The 24,729-nt window shown below is 32.8% G+C and overlaps 1 protein-coding gene across 1 annotated transcript; it reads left to right on the top strand.

Annotated features, from left to right (window-relative positions):
* The first annotated feature begins 23,044 nt into the window (after positions 1–23,044).
* Positions 23,045–24,395, top strand: LOC136276652 (5-hydroxytryptamine receptor 3A-like). Its single transcript, XM_066089248.1, has one exon. It carries the CDS (start codon positions 23,088–23,090, stop codon positions 24,312–24,314), a length of 1,227 nt encoding a protein of 408 aa, XP_065945320.1. The 5' UTR covers positions 23,045–23,087; the 3' UTR covers positions 24,315–24,395.
* The last annotated feature ends 334 nt before the right edge of the window (positions 24,396–24,729 follow it).

The raw sequence follows: 24,729 nt of genomic DNA, 5'->3' as shown, positions 1-24,729 counted from the left end.
GAAAAAAATTGATTACTCATTACGTCGAAGGTAAAGGTTTGTAGATGAGACGTTTCTTATTTTCAGTAACAGCCAAACCAGATTTCAAAATATTAAGGAACTATTTTGGTAAGTATATGTGGCAATCGGTTTTTAGAACGCAGTTTGCAGTTCGCAATTGAATAGTGAACTGCGTTCTATAGAACGCAGTTCGCAATTCAAAATTTAGTGCGATTGAATAGTGAACTGCGTTCTATCTAGAACGCAGTTCGCAATTCAAAATTTAGAATTCATATTTGGGGCCCGCTTGCCTTATATGCAATTGAATAGTGAACTGCGTTCTATAGAACGCAGTTCGCAATTCAAAATTTAGAATTCATATTTGGGGCCCACTTGCCTTATATGCAATTGAATAGTGAACTGCGTTCTATAGAACGCAGTTCGTAATTCAAAATTTAGTGCGATTGAATAGTGAACTGCGTTCTATCTAGAACGCAGTTCGCAATTCAAAATTTAGAATTCATATTTGGGGCCCCCTTGCCTTTATTGCAATTGAATAGTGAACTGCGTTCTATCTAGAACGCAGTTCGCAATTCAAAATTTAGAATTCATATTTGGGGCCCGCTTGCCTTATATGCAATTGAATAGTGAACTGCGTTCTATAGAGCGCAGTTCGCAATTCAAAATTTAGTGCGATTGAATAGTGAACTGCGTTCTATATAGAACGCAGTTCGCAATTCAAAATTTAGAATTTATATTTGGGGCCCGCTTGCCTTATATGCAATTGAATAGTGAACTGCGTTCTATAGAACGCAGTTCGCAATTCAAAATTTAGTGCGATTGAATAGTGAACTGCGTTCTATCTAGAACGCAGTTCGCAATTCAAAATTAAGAATTCATATTTGGGGCCCGCTTGCCTTATATGCAATTGAATAGTGAACTGCGTTCTATAGAACGCAGTTCGCAATTCAAAATTTAGAATTCATATTTTGGCAAGCGGGCCCCAAATATGAATTCTAAATTTTGAATTGCGAACTGCGTTCTAGATAGAACGCAGTTCACTATTCAATCGCACTAAATTTTGAATTGCGAACTGCGTTCTATAGAACGCAGTTCACTATTCAATTGCATATAAGGCAAGCGGGCCCCAAATATGAATTCTAAATTTTGAATTGCGAACTGCGTTCTATAGAACGCAGTTCACTATTCAATTGCATATAAGGCAAGCGGGCCCCAAATATGAATTCTAAATTTTGAATTGCGAACTGCGTTCTATAGAACGCAGTTCACTATTCAGTTACATATAAGGCAAGCGGGCCCCACATATGAATTCTAAATTTTGAATTGCAAACTGCGTTCTAGATAGAGAACGCAGTTCACTATTCAATTGCATATAAGGCAAGCGGGCCCCAAATATGAATTCTAAATTTTGAATTGCGAACTGCGTTCTATAGAACGCAGTTCACTATTCAATTGCATATAAGGCAAGCGGGCCCCAAATATGAATTCTAAATTTTGAATTGCGAACTGCGTTCTATAGAACGCAGTTCACTATTCAGTTACATATAAGGCAAGCGGGCCCCACATATGAATTCTAAATTTTGAATTGCGAACTGCGTTCTAGATAGAACGCAGTTCACTATTCAATCGCACTAAATTTTGAATTGCGAACTGCGTTCTATAGAACGCAGTTCACTATTCAATTGCATATAAGGCAAGCGGGCCCCAAATATGAATTCTAAATTTTTAATTGCGAACTGCGTTCTAGATAGAACGCAGTTCACTATTCAATCGCACTAAATTTTGAATTGCGAACTGCGTTCTATAGAACGCAGTTCACTATTCAATTGCGAACTGCGAACTGCGTTCTAAAAACCGATTGCCCAAGTATGTAAAATAGTGTAAATTAGATGATGTAGGTTTAGATTCCACGCAATTTTTCAGTAAACGTTAATTTTAGGGATTCTTTTCCTTATAATCCTTTAAAGCGTCAGTATGAATCAAAGTTGTTAAAGTCTGCCAGTATTGCTGTATTGACAAAATATGATGAATTTTTCAACGACAGAGTGACCCTCTATCGAAAAAAGGTCATTGTTCATGTGTCAATTAGTATGAAAGAGGAAGAATCTTTTGAAAATGCTAAAAAACAAATTTCAAAAGAAGTCTATGTATTCTCTCCTAGATATGAAGACATTCCTCTCTGTTGCCTTATTGACAAAGGAATAAAAGTGTCGATAATTAAAGCGAACACGAACTCTTTTATCGTCGCCAGAACACTTTTGATGTCATTAAGCACAGTGGCAAAATGACCTGAACCATAGATACTTATTACATTGCACTCTTTACACAGATCCCACTGTGTGAACTGGCCAGCCATCATATAAAGATCGCAGTTAAAAGGGATTCAATAATCATTCATTGGTCGTAACCCATTAATGTACGTGACTTACCTCCTGTTGAGACAATTTACACGGTGTTCGATTTTTATATTGGAGGTTTCAAGCAATGGTTCCTGTTACTAATTCGAGCAAGTATCAAAGACTGCAACATTCCCTAGTCCCTTTTTAAAAATACTTCAAACAACGTTGAGTTGGTAAAAAAAGGGGGGGGGGGCAATTGGGAAAAAAAAGGAACTATCAGAAGATATACATACGAGATATTGAATTTTAACAAGATTGCATATCTATATATATACAAGAATTATAATGAAACAACGCAAAAGATGGCGTGTGTCATGCTTCAATTTTTAGATATAAACTCTGCTAACAGCCAATTGATTGGTGGTTCTTCATCAAACGTCTTGTTTTTTAACCAGACATATAATAATTTCTAAACAAAATAACATATTTAGGGATTTAAGTTAAGCAATTAAAAAACACAAGGTCAGTGTATTGACTCGGTCGGCGAAAATTTATTTCTATTTAGGAATTTGCCCATTACTGTGAACAAATAACTCGAACACTCCTGTCAAATCACAGCGGGTGGTGTATACATTTATCGGAGAAAAGCTTCTAATGTTTTTCTTCTGTCAATTACAATTTGGTCTCCCTATCATGCAAATCCATAGAGATATATTGCAGCGGAAACCATTTTCCTGTTCCTAACATAAAATCAGCACATAATTCAGTGGACGTGAAATTTCATAGCGCCAACTAAGCACCCAATAGATTGCAACAATATCTTTATCTCACTATGAAATACTAATTGCATAGTAATTATGCCGCTGATATTTTAAAGGTCATTTGATTACAGTACCTTGGCATTTTCAGTTTTTCAATACTTAATCACTATTTTAGAATAAAAGATAAGGTTTAATGGACCACGTTTTCATTTTTTCATCTTTATTACAGGTTTAATTTTCGAATATTTTATGCAATGATAATTTCTTAGTACACTTCTACTCTTGAATTTTAAGAGCAAAGTAGATGCTTTTTGGGGTTATTTCCGAACATGTTGACCTTCTTGAACTAAAAGTAGGTTTTCAAAAATGTTATTTTGACAGTTTCATTTGAATAAGAGTGTTTCTCTCTCTTATTAATGTGCTTCAAGGAGAGCTCAATTTTGTTTTAATGAAAAATTCGACACCCTCTCCTCAGAACAATGACAACTGTACGGAAAGTGCTAATCCAAAATGTGGTTGATTTGGATCATAAGCTTTATTGATTTGGGTAGTCGTGTGTATGTTTGTAAATGCCGAACTTCAATAAAGGATAAGAAAGGCTAAATATTTAAGAAAAGTTAGTTTTTAACTATTTTGGAAAATACTGTTACTCTATTTCCCCCTAAAAAGCATAACATGAATGAACAGTGTTATGAAAAGAACAGGAGCTACCATTTGTTTGAGTTAATGATATTTGTTTGCAATATTGATATACTTTTTTATTATACTTTCATGTTAAATACTGAAATCTGATTGGTTCAGACGCAGTTTATAATCCGTCCTATTACCCTCAGCGTTAGCAACACACTTGGCAACGGGTAACACAACAAATTGTTACATGCACGTAAATTATGCGCGTACGGTTCTCCGTAGAATTCACGTCCTTTCTATAGAAAAGCAGTTAAATTTTCTCTAATATTAAGACATTCAGTATAATAAAATAAATAGTGCCTGTTTGGGAGGATAACAGTTGAAATTGACACCCCAAAACAGGCACTATTTATATAATGGCTCATCCGTCCAAAAAAACAACGAATGAAGTTCTGTTTATTTTTTATGATATTATGATGATTTTAATATTCATGTATAAATGATATAGGTATTGATAATCAATAGCTAGACATTATAAGTTGAAAAAGTGATAAAGCAGTGAAAGTAATCGTAACATTTGATTTTATGGTCTCTTATTGTTGATGTTCTTGCAAAGCCTGATTCGAGTTTTTGGTTACGGTTTGTCAAGAATCGCGTTGAATTGAAATGTTATGCCTAATTTGGGTATATATCGTTTAATGTTATAATAAACTTAGTCCTTTAAACAATGTAAGGAATATTTCCAAATGTACCTATTGCAACAATCCTACCTCAGCAACATAATACTGTTTAAGGACAAGTGAATGTCATAATTATAAATGAACATGCAATATGTGTTGCTATTCATCTTAAAGGGTATCACAAATATAATATGAACATTATAAACTGTTTGATTGCAATAGTTATCAAATTTCATATATTTGTCATGACTTTTTGATTAGCTCCCCCTTCTGTAAATCAAATAATTAAAGTACTGGCGAAAGTTAAATTTACTAAGTATTACTTATTGTTAAAACCAACGATATGTAATTTCTCATGGCAAGTAGTTTTTTAGCATTTGAACAATTACGCACTTTTTTTTTCTAAAATGATTTATCGAGCTACCGAGATAAAGGCGGAAACCCCATATGAATCATGTTGTGAAATATTTAAAGATAACGACAGTAAACTCTACGATGCATTATGTATCTGTAATCGAAATATTTCAGGAAAATTGTATTCAAGCAATTTTTAGCAAACAAACAATAATAAAGCCTAGTCTACGCCAGTACTGGTTCTAACTTTTGATTGGATACTAGTAGTCTACCCTTGACTCCAAAAGCAACCGTTGTAGAAATGGCGCTTTGGTATTCAATGACAGCGAACCAGTCTCATTGAACTATGACACAGGAATACATACGACTTCAAAATATCTAAATTGTTCGTACCATCTAAATTCTGTCTTTTTAAGGTATTTATGAATAACATTCCTTGTAAAGCAATGTTTCTGAATACATTACGTTGAATTTGTCGATTATTTTCAAGTACGTGTATTTTGTCTTGTCAGCGGTGATAATTTCTGCTAACTTTCAAACACTGTTTCAGTTCCGGTTTGCCAGAGTAACTGCATAGAAGAGTGGAATGAAATCAACTCCAAAATAACCATAAAAAAACCCCTTTACAATCACAATGTTCCTGAAACTGACTTTTGTATAGTAACGTCTTTATAAGAATACTGTTCCTGAAACCGATTTCCATAATGACGTCTTTTTAGGTTTAAAAGACGTATTGACGTTTCGATTGTAAAATTAAATATTTTTGCACACTTTTTAGTGATGAGTATTAAATGCATAATACGCAATGCATGAGATTTACCAGACAAAAGTATAGCTGTCATGACAACAAAGAGGAACTTATTTGAAATTACTACGCAAATGTAAATAAGCTTTCAAAAAACGAGGGAAGATATATACGTATTTTTGTGTAACTCTCAAGGCATGGAGAAGATCCTGTGAACGAAATAAATTGTAAATGCTTAATATGTATTTGAAATATATAGCGATAAATATCTTTCATTGACAACTTTAAAAGTTCACTTTAATGGGTAAACAGTCAAACATTCACAATCAGACAGATTATAATCGCTTGTGACTGAAAATGAAAACAAACGAAAAAATAAAATAAACTTAAAAAATAACAATAGTAATGTCCAAATAATTTAATGCTTTTCAATCAAAGTAGATTAATTGTGCTTATGTTACATTTTGTCTAAATGTGCAGACAATAAATTTGAGATACCCGACAAAAGAAAAGCCAGTGATCCAAACCAACAGCATTTTCGATTAATACTTTCCATTCAACTTTCAACTGATTACTGTAGCCAGATGGGAATAATCCCAAGATGTGTAACACTTGCAGTTAAAAGATACCCAAAGTGTCGATCTACTGGTTCACCAGCGTTACTAGCAATTGTTCACACGGTAGGGAAGAAACATATCGTGTAAAAAAGTCAATATGATAGAAATAAGACAAAATTTTTAAAATTTAATATAAAAAATTACTGAAAAAAATGGCATCCCATCTTTGACAAATGTTTTTGATCATAGCAGTGTATATAACACGTAAAGAAATTGTGATATGAATGTCAAAAATCAAAATTCTAAAACTGTTCACTTACAAATGTTGCTTTTATTTAGTTAGTTAACATTACATCATGTTGCATAATTTGCTTTGCCATTTATTCAGTAAATAGATAACCTTTCTTATCCTTATATGCGCCTTATGTTATACTTAGTAACACTCAGCTCACACGTGTCAAACTGAGGCACCACCCTGACGGGTTTCTATTAAGGTTTTTTTTTCATACAGAAGTGGTTTTTAAAAAATACATACACTACAAATGTGATTGAACTGTCTAAGATGTTTTTAAAGTATTAGAGAATAAGGATTTTAAATCTATAAATCTGTTTAACATTTTAAATCTTTTTGAAAATGGTGTTTGCATATGAATGTAGATGCGGTTTATGGTGCAAATCAAAGTACTTTTTGGTGCGTAATGCGCTTTATACTTTAATGCTGTCAACAAAAAGTTAAAACCTTTCAAAGTGAAGTCGCCGCACTCACAGCCATTTTCTAATTTTTATACGATTTTTTAATTCTATTACTATATCCTCCAATTTTGCCGCTTCTTCTGTAAAAATTACAAAAATAATACAGTAGAACTACAAAGAAAACAGCACAAAGCGTGCTTCGGCATCTAGGATCGGCAATTTGAGTTATGCCTTTCTTTAAGCAAATCTATATTTGTACATTGAATGCGTCATACACTTTCATAGAATTAGACTTTAAAGGATGCTTCTAGCTTTGATACTAAAAAGTATGTGATGCAGTGGAAATTAAAATACTTTGTCGATACTCAAACAGCAAAATGATATGGTAAAAGACCAAAGTGTGTTCTTGAATTGTTAGCACCCAGGTGTTGGCAGACTCGAAAGATGGTTAATGAATGATATGACATACTAGTATCTAAAACCTGATTGTTATTGTAATTAAATTGGTATAATCTTAGCAAATATTTTTTGGGTTAAAATCGTATCAGAATCTTTCACTAAATGACATTTAACACAACACAGATTCCAGATAAGTTGTTGAAATCTCAGTATTAAAATGTGAAAATCATTCTTTATATTTGACACAATATCGATTATTCAGCAAAAATATTTTTGTTCATGAGTTTTAAGCGCATTTATTAGAAAGTGGTGATAGTTTTGATTTTGTAATAAATCTTTGGGTAACATATACCATGGGAACGTTAATTCTTAGGTAAAGTTAATAGGGCAGGAAAATGTCATATTTAGGGAAAAACTAACATGTAGGACTTAAAGTTTAAAAGTTTAAAAGGTTAAGAGCTTTAAAAAAAAACAATAATTAAAACTAATTCAACCCTTTTAACTCGGAATTGTCGGTCGTATTTGTTTAACGTTAAGAATAATCATGGACATTTTAGATTATATTGATCTCGACTCCTTTAAAGGAAAGCTTTATTAAGATTTGTTATAAATATTCATGTTCTGAAGCTTAGATATCAGGAATATTTCTTTACTTGATGCTGAAAATTAATCATTTCTGGGATTTTGAACGGCTAATTGTTGACACACTCATAAATATCAAAACAGAGAAAATGACATTAACGGTCGCTATAGTTATCCATTGTAGGTATGTAGTCTTTGAGAAGACTTTCGAAGATTTTCCAAATATTCTTCAAGGTTGATCTTTACAGTCCTCTTTTGGACATACTATTGATCAAGTCGCAATTGATTCAACTATGAATACAGGTTATTCATGTATGCATCAGAATGTTTTTTTACAGCAAGATCACATGCAACGTTATGTATATTAGTACTTTATGATGTTTATTTTGTTCAAAAATGTCCCCAATTATTACCTCAATTTTGATTTTTGTATTAGGTCCTTTTATCCAATTTTGATTCCGTATGCCTACGGTCAACTGATTATTTGAGAAGTTGAATTGAGCTTTAGGTTAGATACACTGACACTGCCTTTGCAAATAGATACTTCAGCACTTTTCCAGACACATATTTTGGGATTGCTTGTTAAAAAAACAAGTAAACAAAAGAGTACATGCATTAGTTTCAAAAGAAAAGGAAACTTTCAAAAAGCCTTAAAAAAACATACTTTTTACCTGTCTCCATGCAGATCAAACATTCTAAATTAATTGTAAATACTCAATGAATTATCTAAAATTAAATATCTTTTCTTTTGCTGTGCCGATCGATTACGTGGTTAAAATTTTCAAACTGATTTTGCAATCACATGACATAAAAGCTAATGTCAATATTGACTCAATTTCTAGCGTATCATTTCAAGTGTCAGAAGAAACAACTTGGCACAAGCAGCATCAAACGAACGGATGAAAAACATGTGTTTCTTTTGACAAAGCATGTTAAAAAAAATACATGGTTTATGGTTAAATAATACATTCAACCCCCTTTGCTTATTAGATAGAATGGTTGTAAGGATTTCTTTTATCTCACGCAATAATAATCAAGTTATTAACTATTCTGAAAAAAAAATAGCCAATAAATCATCATGAATAATATTTGAAATTTTGATTAAAACTAAACCCTTATGGAAAACATACTAGTAAACAATCCCCTCCTGGCAACCGGTTAAATTGTACCAAAATCTGGTTTAGTTTTATATTGTCCCCTTTGATTGAAGGAAATAGGGCGGACCCATACCAGAGGCTTACATCCAACTGTTAATATAAAATCTCTGATTTCATCTATCATTTTATTTCCAGTATTCATTTTTAATCAAAAGTATGCTTTGATAGTGAAGATTTTGGGGGAAAAAATACATAATTTGCATGATTTATAGGGACATGGTCGCGATTTTGGTCAAATTCTATTTTATGTTTTTATTATATTAATTGCTTTAGGAATGCATTTCTAATGATCAAATGAAACTTGAGAGTCAGTCGTAGAGTTATAAGCAAGATACAGAGCTCGCAAATCTTTGTCATGTAAACAAGGCCCGTACCCTGTTTTTGTTTACATAGGTTTAGTATACCAGTAAAAATCGTTTTTGACTGATTTGTCTATTTTCTTATACATTTGAAGCATAGATAAACAGTTCCGAACAGGTCAAATGCCCAAATGAATTTCAATGTTCTTTAACATGGTCTCCTTAAATTTCCCTTACGTATTGAAACAACAAAATGTCCTTTGGTCTGTTAATCATTAATACCTATTAAAAGAACAATAGTGAAGCAAATATCCTTTTTGTTATTATCATGCAAGAAAACCAATTCTATAACAAATTTATGTACCATAATTCTTTTAAAATATAAAAGGCATGTTCAAAACTATTACATGCTTTTTTGTCTAGAAAATTTAAAGCACAAGATCGATACAAATTACAATGCAAACACTACCTCACAATGATTTTTATTGGCGATATAGGTATTTGGAGACTTAAAAATTCACCTATCTCTTCAGTCAAAGGGCAACAATCCTAATAATAGATTTGACTCTGTGACAAAATCAACGGGAAGGGCAATAAAGCAAACATATCTCATAACAAGAGTTCTGTTTCCTAGAACTAGTTCAATTGTCAGCTTACGTTTTGTGGTTTAAGGTTTTTTTGTAAATATGTTATTGAATTATATTTAAGGATGTCAGTGTTCTCTGATATTTAAATATTTGTAAATTTTTGAACGACGATTAACCTGATTTTTTCTGTCTAATAGTTATTTATACATTTAATCAATATATACTGAGTTGTGGACATGTACATGTATATATACAAATAACGATTCCGAGAAAGTCATATAACAAACTTGATAAGTATTGTTGATGTATTTATATCCTTTTTGTGCTGAACATAGTATCGATATGCCATCAAATTTGCCAGCTGACTTTTTGCCCTGGAGGCCATAGTTTGTGTGTTCGGAACAAAAATCATGAAATATATATAATAGCTAGAAAAAATTTGATTACACCTCTCAACTAACAATAACGACATTCACGTTTTATTTAACATATCCATTAAAATCAAATTAAAGTGTGTAAAAGCTTGTTGTCTAGTAAGTCAAGTTGGATAGTATATTTATATACGAATTATCTAATTTACATGTAAGTACAAAAAAGCCAAAATCTTCAATTGGTGCATGTCTTTATAAAATTTCAAATTTCATCATATCCAAAAGAGGTTCTTTTTTGGGGGGAAGGGGGGGGGGGGGTAGGGTCTTTAACTTTTGTTGTTTTTAAATGATTGTACACTTTTAAGTTCACGCCACCAAAAATATATCTTTTGTCGACTTAAAACTACGAAAGACGAATAGGGCCACTTAAAAAAATATTTTTATCTCGTAATTACGAGATAAGATCTCGTAATTACGAGAAAAGATCTCGTGATTACGAGTTAATTATCTCGTTATAACAATTTATTTATCTCGTTATTACGAGATCTTTTCTCGTAATTACGAGAAAAGATCTCGTTATTACGAGTTAATTATCTCGTTATTACGAGAAAAGATCTCGTAATTACGAGAAAAGATCTCGTAATTACGAGAAAAATCTCGTTATTACGAGAAAAGATCTCGTTATTACGAGTTAATTATCTCGTTATTACGAGAAAAGATCTATTTAAAATGTTGCGTTTCATTATTCTAATCTTTTTATGTAAAGTGTATGAACTACTGCAATGTCTATTGATATATACATACTTAGCATAATCATCGTTTAAAAGCGTAAGCATAATTTGATATAAAATCGGATCAAGCAGTTTTAAAGAAATTTCAGAAGAAGTAGCAAAGCAGATTGATTAATAAATTCATCGAACTGTTTATCAATAATTAAGAAGGATACGTGTAATTTGTTTTCAATTATTTTCAATATACATGTAGGTTGTGTATAAACATATAAAACACAAATTCGGGTAAATCGTGTATATCTATATCCATGACTGAAACTATAAAGTCATTAAAGTTATCTGTAACTTTTACGACTATAGGACTACCTGGTATTTACTTCGTAGTAGGATTATAATATATATAAGTTGAATAGTAAAATTACATGAAGTTCTTTCCTTTTATTCATATAAGATAAATTGTCAAATACAATAATTGATATGTAGAAATTAATGAAAAATGATCGTTGTTATTTTTAAATATCAATCAAAATTGAATCAACGTTTCTTGAATGAAAAAGACTGAAAGGGTGATCCAGTCGAATTCTTTTCAGAAACGCACCATTTTATGTAGATCTTTTCTCGTACTAACGAGATCTTTTCTCGTAATAACGAGAAAATTATCTCGTAATAACGAGATCTTTTCTCGTAATAACGAGATAATTTACTCGTAATAACGAGATCTTTTCTCGTTATTACGAGATCTTTTCTCGTAATTACGAGATAATATACTCGTAATAACGAGATCTTTTCTCGTAATTACGAGATAAAAATATTTTTCTATGTGGCCCTATTCGGCTTTCGTATAAAACAGCTCATATATGAGATTACATAAAATAATACCATTACTCCAAGACAAATTATGAAATTACGTGCAATATTTTAAATATACAAATATCTGATAAAAAAAAAACAAAACATGTCGCCATGGAAGTATTATCATGTTTTGTTTTTTGTTTTTGTTTTTATTTCTTGCGAAAATTTATTTTGGTTATTATCAGACAAAGAATTAAACTTCATGGTATTACTTTTTGATAGCATCTCACTACTAATATTTTTCCAATTATTGAATAAATAGAACGAATAAACTAATTTAACACGCAAATTACCATAATACACAATCAAAAGGCAAAAAACTATCACAGTGCAAATTTCGTTATCAATTTTATTTTGGACTTCATTTTTTTTCATAATTTTTGACTCTTTTCGGACTGTATGTTTGTAATTTAAGGTGGAACAGAGTATTATTTCTCAAGAATTGCTAAGATGTTAACCCAACATTGGGCATTTATCTGTTGTTTGGTAAAAAAAAATTTTGTTAAGAAATCGCAAAGACTCATTGGCTTAATTTGATACTCATTCGAAATTGAAACTTTTACTCAGCTCACTTGATATTTTCACTCATTGTTTAGAGTTATATTTAGTCCTGTATAGTTGTCAATCTTTAGTCTGGGAAAGAGCAGTCTCGTAAAAGAGCATGTCAATTTAATTGTTGATTTATGAAATTGTTAGCATTGTTGAGACTTTATTTCTCTGAAAGTGTATTTTTTGATGGACCCTTGGTAATTCGGCGACCTATCCTTTGTTTTACCTCACGATCCACAGCACGCCTCAACATTATACTCTGTACCCTCTACGCCAACATTTCCTCACTCCGTTGGTACTGCACACGGCAATGTAGTTCTGGACAAATTTCTTGGTACCGAAAAAATCTAGGTGGACAAATTATATTTACTAAGTAAATAAATTTAATGAATTTAAGGAAGATCTCATTGAAATATTGTTGAACACCCAGCCTCCTCTATATTAAGAGCCAAGAAGTTTCTCGTTTTATTTGTATTAGCCATTAATATGGTCTTAGAAAGGCGGTACATGTGTATCAGGTTTTCAGGTCCTCACTTACAGTTGCATACATGTAACTTGGACGTTTTCCTGTCTTTTCATTGCCTTCGATAATCCGCTTCACATTTAACAAGAGCATGCATCATTTAGCAATAGATTACATTGCCCATCCTCCTGTTTTAATTTGAGTTCATATCTCTCTAATGGCAGAAACTTAGCAACCCACATATTGATGTCACAATTAATCCCAGTGTAATCCGCTCTCCTGTAAGGCTTATTTTTTATGCAAATAAATGTTTTTCTACAACCATTATTAAACTTCATTTTTCAAATATACATCTATATGTGTATACTACGAAACGCCTGCATCAAAGTAACTGGTTAAACCTTTGGTATTTCAACACGTGTGATATGATGTCCGTAAGCTATGATTGAATTTTACCTGATAAATAATTATTGAGAACTTCAAATTAAAATCGTACTTGATTTTCGATAAACCAGGCAGAAATAGCAAAAATAAGAGCAAGGTGATGGATACGCTTTGGCTGATCTAAGTCGGTGGGAGTTTGCATCAAATACCGGGTATAATTACAATGAAAATATATTTAATGCTTACATAAAGAGTGAATATATTTACTAGGTACTTATTTAGGGTACACATAGAAATTATAGTGGCACGGTTACTCAAAATAGATGTTCTACTTTTTGATTATGACAACGGAAATAAAAAAAAATAAAGCTACTCGAAATTTTATCATACCGAAGGATTCATGTATCATGTTATCACCTATCAATTTAAAGGTCATCAAAAAAACTCATCCGAAAATTGCACATGTAAACTAACCGAGTTGTTTTGGACATTGGTATAATGTCACGTGCTTGCGATCTATGTGTAAAAATAGTTACAATGGGATTTGCACTGAAAAAAAAAATTGAATTAGATGCTAATTCGATGTCTTTGATGAGACATATGCGTTTATAGAGAATGCATCGTAATAAATATATAGTTCTTGAAGACATCATGTTTCAATGAGAGGTTTCTGGTTCATGATATATGCCTCGCTGCAGTATTTACATTCCCCTGCGCTTGCGTGGCTGTGAAGCGGAAGGAAAACTCAATATTTTTGTATTGGCCCTACGCTTAATTCTATTTTTCTTTTTTTAATTTGATTTATTTACTTTGGAAGACCGTAATTTTTCAAAAGTTCGTCTTTTTATATTATATATGAAATATATGGAAATCCTGTAAAAATTCGATATTTGCTGAATCATGGGTTCGTGCGTCACCATGTCGCTTTAAGATTTGACAAATGTTGAATAAATAAGGTGAGTGAATTTGTTTCCTGAATGTGCGATATTAGTTCCGGACAAATTTCTCATTTAATTTTTGTATTAGCCAGGTCCCCACTTAGAGCTGCATACCTGCAACTTAGTTTTGATGGATAGACGCTTGCAAAGCACGACCTCTGGTGAGAAAATCGGATAGAACTTTCAAAAAAGGGGTAACCAAGGACGCAGGTTGACAGTTCGTCATGCATCGAAGGCTGATACCTTTGATCGGCAATATATGGTTAATTAAAAAAAAACTTAATTAATAAATGGATAATTTTTGATACGATTTTAGTTTTGATGGAAAGCACGACCTATGGTGAGAAAATCGGAGAGAACTTTCAAGAACAGGGTATCCAAGGATGCGGGTTGACAGCTCTCCATGCATCGCAGGCCTAAATCTTTGATCGGCAGTCTATGGTTAATTAAAAAAAAACTTAATAAATAAATAAATGGATTAATTTGATAATATTTTAGTTTTAATGGAAAGAACTTTCCAGAACGGGTGCCGATGAATGCGATTAGACTTATTAAAGTTGTGGAAAAAAGTGAAGGGTGAGTTAACCATTGGGCTATCTGACAACTTTGGTTTCATACATTTTTAACACGATACATTAGTTGTCAACCTTATACTTTGAATTGTAAACAATGCACATATTGTGTTCTACGTCTATATTAATAAATGTTGTATGCATAAAACGGGGAAGTATAAGGGAGGGGGGGGGCGGGGCAATTTATTTTCATTATAACTTAAAAGTCTTTTGTCTGAAATTCTTATTTGGAACAATGGCAAAATTAATATCATTAATAGGGAAATTTGACCTAAAAATAGCAAAATTTAGATAAACGGCGCGTAAATACCTACTCACTGGTTTTAAATTAAATAAACAAAAAGTTAACGTTTTTTTTTCTCAGTCAGCTGCAACAAAAAGAATTATGGCCACTTACGTGTAAATATCATGCAATTCAATTTATATTTTTCATCCTTGCACGTTCCTCTAGATATCCCGCCATGCTGGTTTTTTATTTTTATTTTTATTTTTAAGAATATGTTATGAAAGCAATTAGGAAAGGACACAGCATATTCAAAATTAAACAAAAATATGGTTCTACATATTCAGCATTGCATCATTTTAATGTGTAAAGTGTTTATAATTCCTGCGCTTGAGCGGGATATTATCTAGTGTGAATATATTAAAAAGAATACTAGAATATGTTTATTCTGTTGTTTCAATCAACATTTTATCATTCTGTAATATTATTATATATTAGACTCCAAAAGTGGATTTTTAATGACGAGACATATAGAAGATGCAAGCTTTACATATATATAGTTAAATAATAAAACCTAATTATGACAACAGAAACAAGAAGAAATATAAGACATTTAATCATATAGGGGGCCTCAGGCATTCAAAGTCTTCACCTATCAGTTAATGAATTGTTGAAACTCAACCAGAATAACACGTGTAAACAAACGAGTTGTTTTGGACATTAAATTTAGTAACACTTGATTCATATATCCATGTTTTTATAACCTCTGCTGGTCAAGTTTGTAGTGTACATGTATTTATCTAGGTTTACAGAAAATGTAAACCTAGAAGAACTATATAAAAAATGCAAGTTCGTATTACGGTATTTTTTAACATCTTTTTACCATTGAGCTTCACCATTGAAAACTTTTAGTGATGCTGCACTTCTGAAAATGTCTTTTTTCTGATAATAGCGTCTGTTAACTGTCTGTTAAAAGTACGTTGTTTTCATACAAGTATTGGGACAATTCGATTGAAAGTCTTCGTTTAATAATTTTGATTTTGTTATGTCTTAGCATGCACATTTTATATCAAATAATTTTTTTCCATATCATACTATCGTTTGAGTCATATTAAGAGGATCTGATGGTCGTTGCCATTTCTAAGTAATAATTCCCTCCTTTAGACAAAAAAGCTCTGTCTAAAGATAACAGAAAAACGTTAAGATTTTAAAGCTCAATTATTAGATTTTTAATTTATAAGATAGTTTGTGGCAAATTAAATGATATTAAAACTCTATGTTATATCTAAGGGGATGGGTAATTTGTTACCCACCAAGCTTTTTTTAGAAAAATATCAAACAGAGCAGAAATATATGAAAACTGCGTTGCGTTAACTACATTGTACATGCAACATTCATCAGTTTATATGGACAAAAATGGAATACTACTACCGTCTTATTCTTCTTTCTTATAAATATATATTTCAAATATTTATCAAAAAGATTGTGGACAAATTCAAAGAACTAGAGAAGTAATTGATATACTTGAGATTTAAAAGTTCTTCTATTAAACAAACAAAGTTGTGCTTGATAAATGTGATCAATAAAAATGTAGCGATAATTGATTTTTTTTCAGATGAATTCATGCCTAACTGTTCTAATATAGTCGAAAACACAGTCTGGAATATTCATTCCACAATGAATTTGATCAAGGCGATACGCTTTTGCATTTTGCTGTATGTTTTAGGATATTCAGTAGGCGGTGACAATTCAAGTTCGAATTTCTACCAAGTGAAAAGGTATCTTCATACCTTGCTTTTGCAAAATTACTCCAAAGACATACATCCAGTTTTGGATCATAAGAAACCTGTAACGATTTCTGTGGTCGTCTTTCTAAAAGCTATTATTAACTATGACGAGATAGGAGGAACCTTAAGTATGTCCCTTGGTCTCGAACTTTCTTGGACTGATGAACTTCTAAAATGGAATCCTGCGTCCTATCACAATATTTCCGCCCTTCGCATTCCTTCATCCAAAGTGTGGACACCCCGTCTGTTTAGTCCTAATGCGTTCGACACCTTTTCTATTGACACGGACAACTCTCGAAGTGTTGTATATTTGTATAATGGCACTTCAAAATATACCGTCGGAGTTCGTTCTTCTACACTGTGTTCGCCAAATTCGAGGTACTTTCCGTTCGACACTCAAAAGTGCCTAATTGAAATTGTTACCTTAGCCACATATTACGAAGAAATCTTCGTTGCAAATCACGTAAACGAACACGTGTTTGAAGAGAATCCAGTTTGGAAACTCGAAAGCATAAAGCTTTTTGTAGACAATGATGAAAAAATGTATACATCAGTCCTACGGATAATTATAAAAATTCAAAGACGCCATTCCTTCTTCATATTGAACATATTTGCTCCCATAATATTTCTAGCCATTGTCAATCTGTTCGTCTTTATGTTACCGGTTGAATCAGGCGAGCGAGTGTCTTACGCCATCACTGTGTTGCTTTCGTTTACTGTGTTTCTGTCTCTACTCACAGACTACGTTCCAAAATCTAGTCTGACAATTTCGTTGTTTTCAATCTACATGTTCACGGTGTTGGCCTACAGTTCTCTGATCACGTTGAGCGTTGTTATTATTTCTGACATTCATTTCACAGTCGAGGGTCTGTCTCCGAAATCTGTCCTCTCTAGAATGGTAGTGGGAATTATGAGGAGCCCAAAGACCAAAATTCGGAATGCTGTGATTGAAGTCACTGCCACGGATATTCATATTGACAATGAAGAAAAACAGACAAACCACTCTGACACAGATTACAAAACAATATCTTGTACTCTCGATAAAGTTTTTATAAATGTGTATGCCATTCTGTTTGTATTAATTACCATATTTTTTATGACATTTATTGGTGTGGAACCTCAAGCAGAACAAAACTAAATCTATGTAGCATGCAAAACAAAATATACTATCAGTTTAATGAACAAAATGTTAAGTGATTGATTGATAATGTATCTTTGCTATTGTTATTGCATTTTTATCTATTTCTAGAACTATATGCTCAAAAAGTTACTGGATATTTTTGTCACTAGAAATACTATTCTGCCGCAAGAAAATAGTTTCCCTTATATTTACCCTGATAAACATTTTATTGCTGAAAATATTTTGTAACAGTTAAATGAATTCAATTTATTAATTAGTTATTACATGTAAATGTAAATATAAGCATTAAATCATTAATTTCAGTGCAACAGTATGGGCATACTAGCGCGCGTTATTCAATTTGTATACACACACCATTACAATTATGAGACCACATCTTTTAAAACAAGAGGCCCATGGGCCACATCGCTCACCTGAGGAACAATAGGTATGATAAAATCAGCTTAATGGAGTCACAATACAAACAATCTGGACAATGTACAATAATACATGTAGATCCTGTATAAATAAAATCCATTTTTCCCCCTGGATATTCTTATGTTTATAATCATTAGTCCCTTTTCTAACAGGATGATTTTATAGTCATATCACATGTTGAGTATTGCAGTCCTCAAAAAGATCCCTTACAATTGTTTATATATGGGATATTAAGCTACATCAAACTCTGAACCTTCTTGTGAGGCCAAAGAATTGTCCTGGAGCCAAAGTCTTAACAATTATAAAGAATCATCTGGCTGATTAGTTTCTGAGAAGAAGATTTTAAAAGATTTACTCTATATATTCCTATGTAAAACTTTAACACCCCCCCCCCCCCAATGTGGGCTCACCCTACCCCCAGGGGTCATGTTTTCACAACTTTGAATCTACACTACCTGAGGATACTTCCACACAAGTTTCAGCTATCCTGGCTGATTAGTTTCTGAGAAGAAGACTTTTAAATATTTACGCTATATATTCCTATGTAAAACTTTGACCCCCCATTGTGCCCCACCCTACCCCCAGGTATCATGAATTTCACAACTTTGAATCTACACTGCCTGAGAATGCTTCCACACGAGTTTCAGCTTTCCTGGCTGATTAGTTTCTGAGAAAAAGATTTTTAAAGATTTACTCTATATATTCCAATGTAAAACTTCAACCCCCCATTGTGGCCCCACCCTACCCCCAGGGATCATGAATTTCACAACTTTGAATCTACACTACCTGAGGATGCTTCCACACAAGTTTCAGCTTTCCTGGCTCATTAGTTTCTGAGAAAAAGATTTTTAAAGATTTACTCTATATATTCCTATGTAAAACTTTGACCCCCCATTGTCCCCACCCTACCCCCAGGGATCATGATTTTCACAACTTTGAATCTGCACTACCTGAGGATGCTTCCACATAAGTTTCAGCTTTCCTGGCTCATTAGTTTCTGAGAAGAAGATTTTAAAGATTTACTCTATATATATAAATTCCTTTGTAAAACTTCGACCCCCCCCCCATTGTGGCCCCACCCTACCCCTGGGGATCATGATTTTTACAACTTTGAATCTACACTACCTGAGGATGCTTCCACACAAGTTTCAGCTTTCCTGGCTGATTAGTTTCTGAGAAGAAGATTTTTAAAGATTTACTCTTTATATTCCTATGTAAAACTTCGACCCCCATTGTGGCCCAACCCTACCCCCGGGGTCATGATTTTCACAACTTTGAATCTACACTACCTGAGAATGCTTCCACACAAGTTTCAGCTTTCCTGGCTGATTAGTTTCTGAGAAAAAGATTTTTAAAGATTTACTCTATATATTCCTATGTAAAATTTCGACCCCCCATTGTGGCCCCACCCTACCCCTGAGGATCATGATTTTCACAACGTTGAATCTACACTACCTGAGGATGCTTCCACACAAGTTTCAGCTTTCCTGGCTCATTAGTTTCTGAGAAGAAGAATTTTAAAGATTTACTCTATATATTCCTATGTAAAACTTTGACACCCCCCCCCCCAATTGTGGCCCCACTCTACCCCCGGGGGTCATGAATTTCACAACTTTGAATCTACACTACCTGAGGATGCTTCCACACAAGTTTCAGCTTTCCTGGATTTCTGGTTCTTGAGAAGAAGATTTTTGAAAATTTCTCAGAATTTTTCATTAATTTCTAATTATCTCCCCTTGAAAACGAGTGTGACCCTTAATTTTCACAACTTTGAATCCCCTTTGCCTAAGGATGATTTGTGCCAAGTTTGGTTGAAATTGGCCCAGTAGTTCTTGAGAAGATGTTGAAAATGTGAAAAGTTTAGGGACAGACAAAATGTGATCAGAATAGCTCACTTGAGCTTTCAGCTCAGGTGAGCTAAAAAATAATGATTAAATGCTTAATTGTAACCATCCATCTGACATCACCGTAGTCATCATGCTTATTTTTTTAGCATTAACTGTTATGCTCCATTTCCACAACTATTTAGATGTTGACTATTTTTAAGCAACAACTATGCTGCTCCATTTTCATATCTATTTAGATGTTGACTATTTTTTAAGCAACAATTATGCTGCTCTATTTTCACATCTATTATGATGTTAACTATTTTTTAAGCAACAACTATGCTGCTCCATTTTCACATCTATTAAGATGTTGACTTTCGTTCTATGCTGCTCTATGTTCACATTTACTTGGATGTTGAATATTTTTTCAAGCATCAACTGTGATGTTCTATTTTCACATCTATTTAGATGTTGACTATCGTTCTATGCTGCTCTATGTTCACATTTACTTGGATGTTGAATATTTTTTCAAACATCAACTGTGATGTTCTATTTTCATTACATCTACTGAGATGGTGACGATATTTTTTTACCCAGCATTACCCACTGATGTTCTTCTCTCACATCACCATAGATGTCGATTTTTTTTACCCCATCAAAAGCTAATGCCCAATTCTCGAATCATCATAGATTCAATTTTTTTCAGCACCAACCACTGATGTCCTCATTTTACCATAAATGTTGATTTTTTTCTTCCCAGCATCAAATGTTGATATTTTTATTCCCAGCATCAACTATTGATGCCCAATTCTTTTTTTTTCTTTTTTTATATTCAAGCATTACTTTATTTAACTGTTACCTTGTTCGATATAACATTACCTTCCACTACTTATTTACACTCTACCATACCTTTTATTTTGAGGACATTTTTTTCGAATCAGGAGGGAGTTATCATAACGTGCATTGGACCCTTCATCAAAATATTTTAATATGGAGGTTTTCCTATCTTCTGCATAATGTATTTTTAAGGTCTTCCGTTTCCAACGGAAGACCTTATTGTTATTGCTTTGTTTCTTTTTCCCTTTTATTTTTTTTTTCTTACGCTTTTTTGTACAAGCGATTTTTTGAAAACGACTTGACCGATTTTCGTGAAAATTTCAGATCTTGTTGATATTGATAAAAACCTTATATATAATTTTTTATTTTAATGACGTCATTTCCGTTCGGGAGATATTGACGTTTTAGTGATTTTTAGAGGGCCATTTTGTCCTGCTATCTCCTAAAGGAAAAAAGATATTGAATTTAAATTTTCAGGGATTGTAGACAAAAGATTGTAGATGTGTTTAAAGGCATTTGTGGTTGTCTGGCTTCAAAGGCGTCGAAGCTCGCCTGGGCCCGAAAATCGAGTTTAAAAAAACGACGTAATTTTTAATGGTTTTCGTTCTTTATCTCCTTTCCTGAAAATATTTTACCATAACATATAGAGCAAATAAAATTTATATTTACATGATCTTCCGTTTGATAACAAGAAAAAGGGGCTGGTCCCTTAAATAAGGGGCCAAAAGGGCTCTAAAGTCTTTCTCCTATGGCACTTTACTGAGAAATATTTTGTAATATGTTTAAGAAGCAAAAATGTTCATTTTTTACTAATAAAACTATACATTCTAAATTTTTTATTATGCGTTACGTAATTAGGGGTTTTAAGGGGCCAAAAATCCAAAACTTCGATCGAATATATCTCAAAAAGGACAAATATTTTGAAAAGCAATATAGAATAAAAGATGTTTAGAATGATGTTTTAAACAATATTCAATCATAAAATTTTCGTTATCTGGCCCCAATAAGGAGATTAGGGGTCGGCCCCTAAAATGTCCTTTCCCAGATAGCTCTTAAACGGCAAAGAATTTCTAAACACTTGTTGAACAAAATATGTTTAATATCAAAAGAACTTTCGTATGATGCCAAGAAAAAGGGGCTGGCCCTTCAATTTAGGGACCAAAAGGGCTGTAAAGTCTTTCTTCCATAGCATTTTACTGAAAAATGTTTTGTTATATGTTTAGGAAGCAAAAATGTTCATCTCACATTTATTTAACAACATATTATAATTATTTTATCATGTGTTTCGTATTAAGGGGTTTTAATGGGTTTTAAGGGGCCAGAAGTAACAAACTTTGATAACATACCTCAAACAGAACAAATATTCTAAAAAAAATTATTTTGAAAATCAATATAGAATAACATGCTGAGAATGATGTTCTTAATAAAATTCAACCATCAATTTTTTTTTGTTGCCCCAATAAGGAGATAAAGGGTCAAATATCATAGTCAAGGTCATATAACCTTCAAAAAATCGCACGGAAGACCTCCTCGTTGCTCGCAACGAGATCGTGTCTAGTTATTATTGTAATTGCATTTCTAACTATTTCTAGAACAAAATGTTTAAAAAAGTTACTAAAATCTTTTGTCACTATAAAACCTATTTTGCCTAAAGAAAATAGTTTCTATTATCTGCTTCGTATATATTCACACATTCAACGGCGATGAACGAAATATCTATCTAGTTAAGGTCAAACAAATTTTACGAAACAAACAACTTTTTTATTATAAATATCTTTTAATGGTTGATCTACTCAATTAGTTATTAGTTATTGTCAGTTATTGATATGATTACTAAGTAACCTGTAATGTACCTCAACTGGACCGGGTTGGTTTTTGTCACAAGATCCGAGCGCGTCACTATATACTGGATCCTTGATGAAAAAACTTCTTATCTTTACATCGAATTGATTGTTTGTTACAGAACACCAACCAAGCAACTACTCCCAAAGGCACTACAGTTTTTCGTGACACGCTGCTGAACTTAATAAATGTGGGGGGTTTTAATTATCGCCAAAAAAGTACGGGTTTTTTTTAGGTTGAATAGTTTTTCTCTTAAACAAATAATCCTTTTGCTTGATGAATGTAATCAATGATAATGGATCCTTACTAAATAAATTGATACTTCACTGTCGTTTAATAATCTGAAGCAAAGCTTGAACATTCATTCCAAAATGAATTTGTTCAAGAAGACATTCTTCGGATTTCTGCTGTATGTTTTAGAATATTCAGTGGGTGATGGAAATTTAGGTTCAAATTTCTACCAAGTAACAAAGCATCTTCATGCCTTGCTTTTGCAAAATTACTCCAAAGACATACATCCAATTTTGGATCATAAGAAACCTGTAACGATTTCTGTGGTCGTCTTTCCAAAGGCTATAATCAATTATGACGAGATCGGAGGAACCTTAAGTATGTCCCTTGGTCTCGAACTTTCTTGGACTGATGAACTCCTAAGATGGAATCCTGCGTCCTATCACAATATTTCCGCTCTTCGTATTCCTTCGTCCAAAGTGTGGACACCCCGTCTGTTTAGTCCTAATGCGTTTGACACCTTTTCCATTGACGCGGACAACTCTTGCAGTGTGTTTTATATGTATGATGGAACCTCAACATATACAGTCGGAGTTCGTTCTTCCACACTCTGTTCGCCTAATTCGAGGTACTTTCCATTCGACACTCAAACGTGCTACATTGTTATAATAACTTCATCGTCATTTTTTGAAGAAATATTTGAAGCAAGCCATGTGTCAGAACACGTGTTTGAAGAGAATCCAGTTTGGAAGCTTCTCTCCTTGCAGACTTCAGTTGCAAATGATGAAATGATGTATTCATCAGTTTTTAAAATAATGGTGAAACTTCAAAGACGCCATTCCTTCTTCATGGTGAACATATTTGCTCCCATAATATTTCTAGCCTTTGTCAATCTGTTCGTCTTTATGTTACCGGTTGAATCAGGCGAGCGAGTGTCTTACGCCATCACTGTGTTGCTTTCGTTTACTGTGTTTTTGTCTCTACTCACAAACTACATTCCGAAATCTAGTCTGACAATTTCGTTGTTTTCAATCTACATGTTCACGGTGTTGGTCTACAGTTCTCTGATCACATTGACCGTGATAATCATCTCCGACATTCACTTCACAGTCGAGGGTCAGTCTCCGAAGTCCTTCACAGCTAGAATGGTAGTAAGAATAATGAAGGGTCAAAAGATCAAAACCCGTAATGTTGTGACTGAAGTAACTCCTGTGGATGTCCATGTAGACAATGAAAAAAAGCAAAAATTCCATATCAACTACAAAACATTATCTTGTACTCTGGATAACATTTTCAAAAATATATATGCCGTATTTTTTCTATTAGTAACCACATTTTTTATGACATTCATTGCTTTTGAATTATAAACTGAACAAAACTGAATATATTTATCATGCATTTCTAAGTTAACTAGCAAATAATGTCATGTATTTACAAATTTTAACATTTCTCGGATGGTTTAAACAATTTTCATCAAGTTAAGTGGTATATGTTGCTTTTAGTTGAATATATATTTATTCTTAGAGTTGAAGCTTTAAACATATCTTTTATAAAAATGCGCTGTTGTATTATTATTAAAAACTTGATTGAAAAAAATTAAGAATGGTCAAACTGAATATGAACTTAGAATGCAAATAAAATGAAAATCATTTTTTAATACTCAGTCATATCTTCTAAAGCATGAAACATAATATGACAACCAACTTATCTTTGTATATCACTTTGTATATCACTGCAAGTGGAAATATAAACGTAAGCATTCTGTGCAAGAATGTCTTTTAA

This window comes from Magallana gigas, chromosome 6 (genome assembly GCF_963853765.1).
Source record: "Magallana gigas chromosome 6, xbMagGiga1.1, whole genome shotgun sequence".
NCBI lineage: Eukaryota > Metazoa > Mollusca > Bivalvia > Ostreida > Ostreidae > Magallana > Magallana gigas.
Note: the sequence above shows the minus strand (reverse complement) of the source record. Positions and strands in the feature narration are given on the sequence as shown.

Bases quoted from the DNA above. Each gene is read 5' to 3' on its own strand.
- LOC136276652 (XM_066089248.1), top strand. From the start codon at position 23,088: ATGAATTTGTTCAAGAAGACATTCTTCGGATTTCTGCTGTATGTTTTA.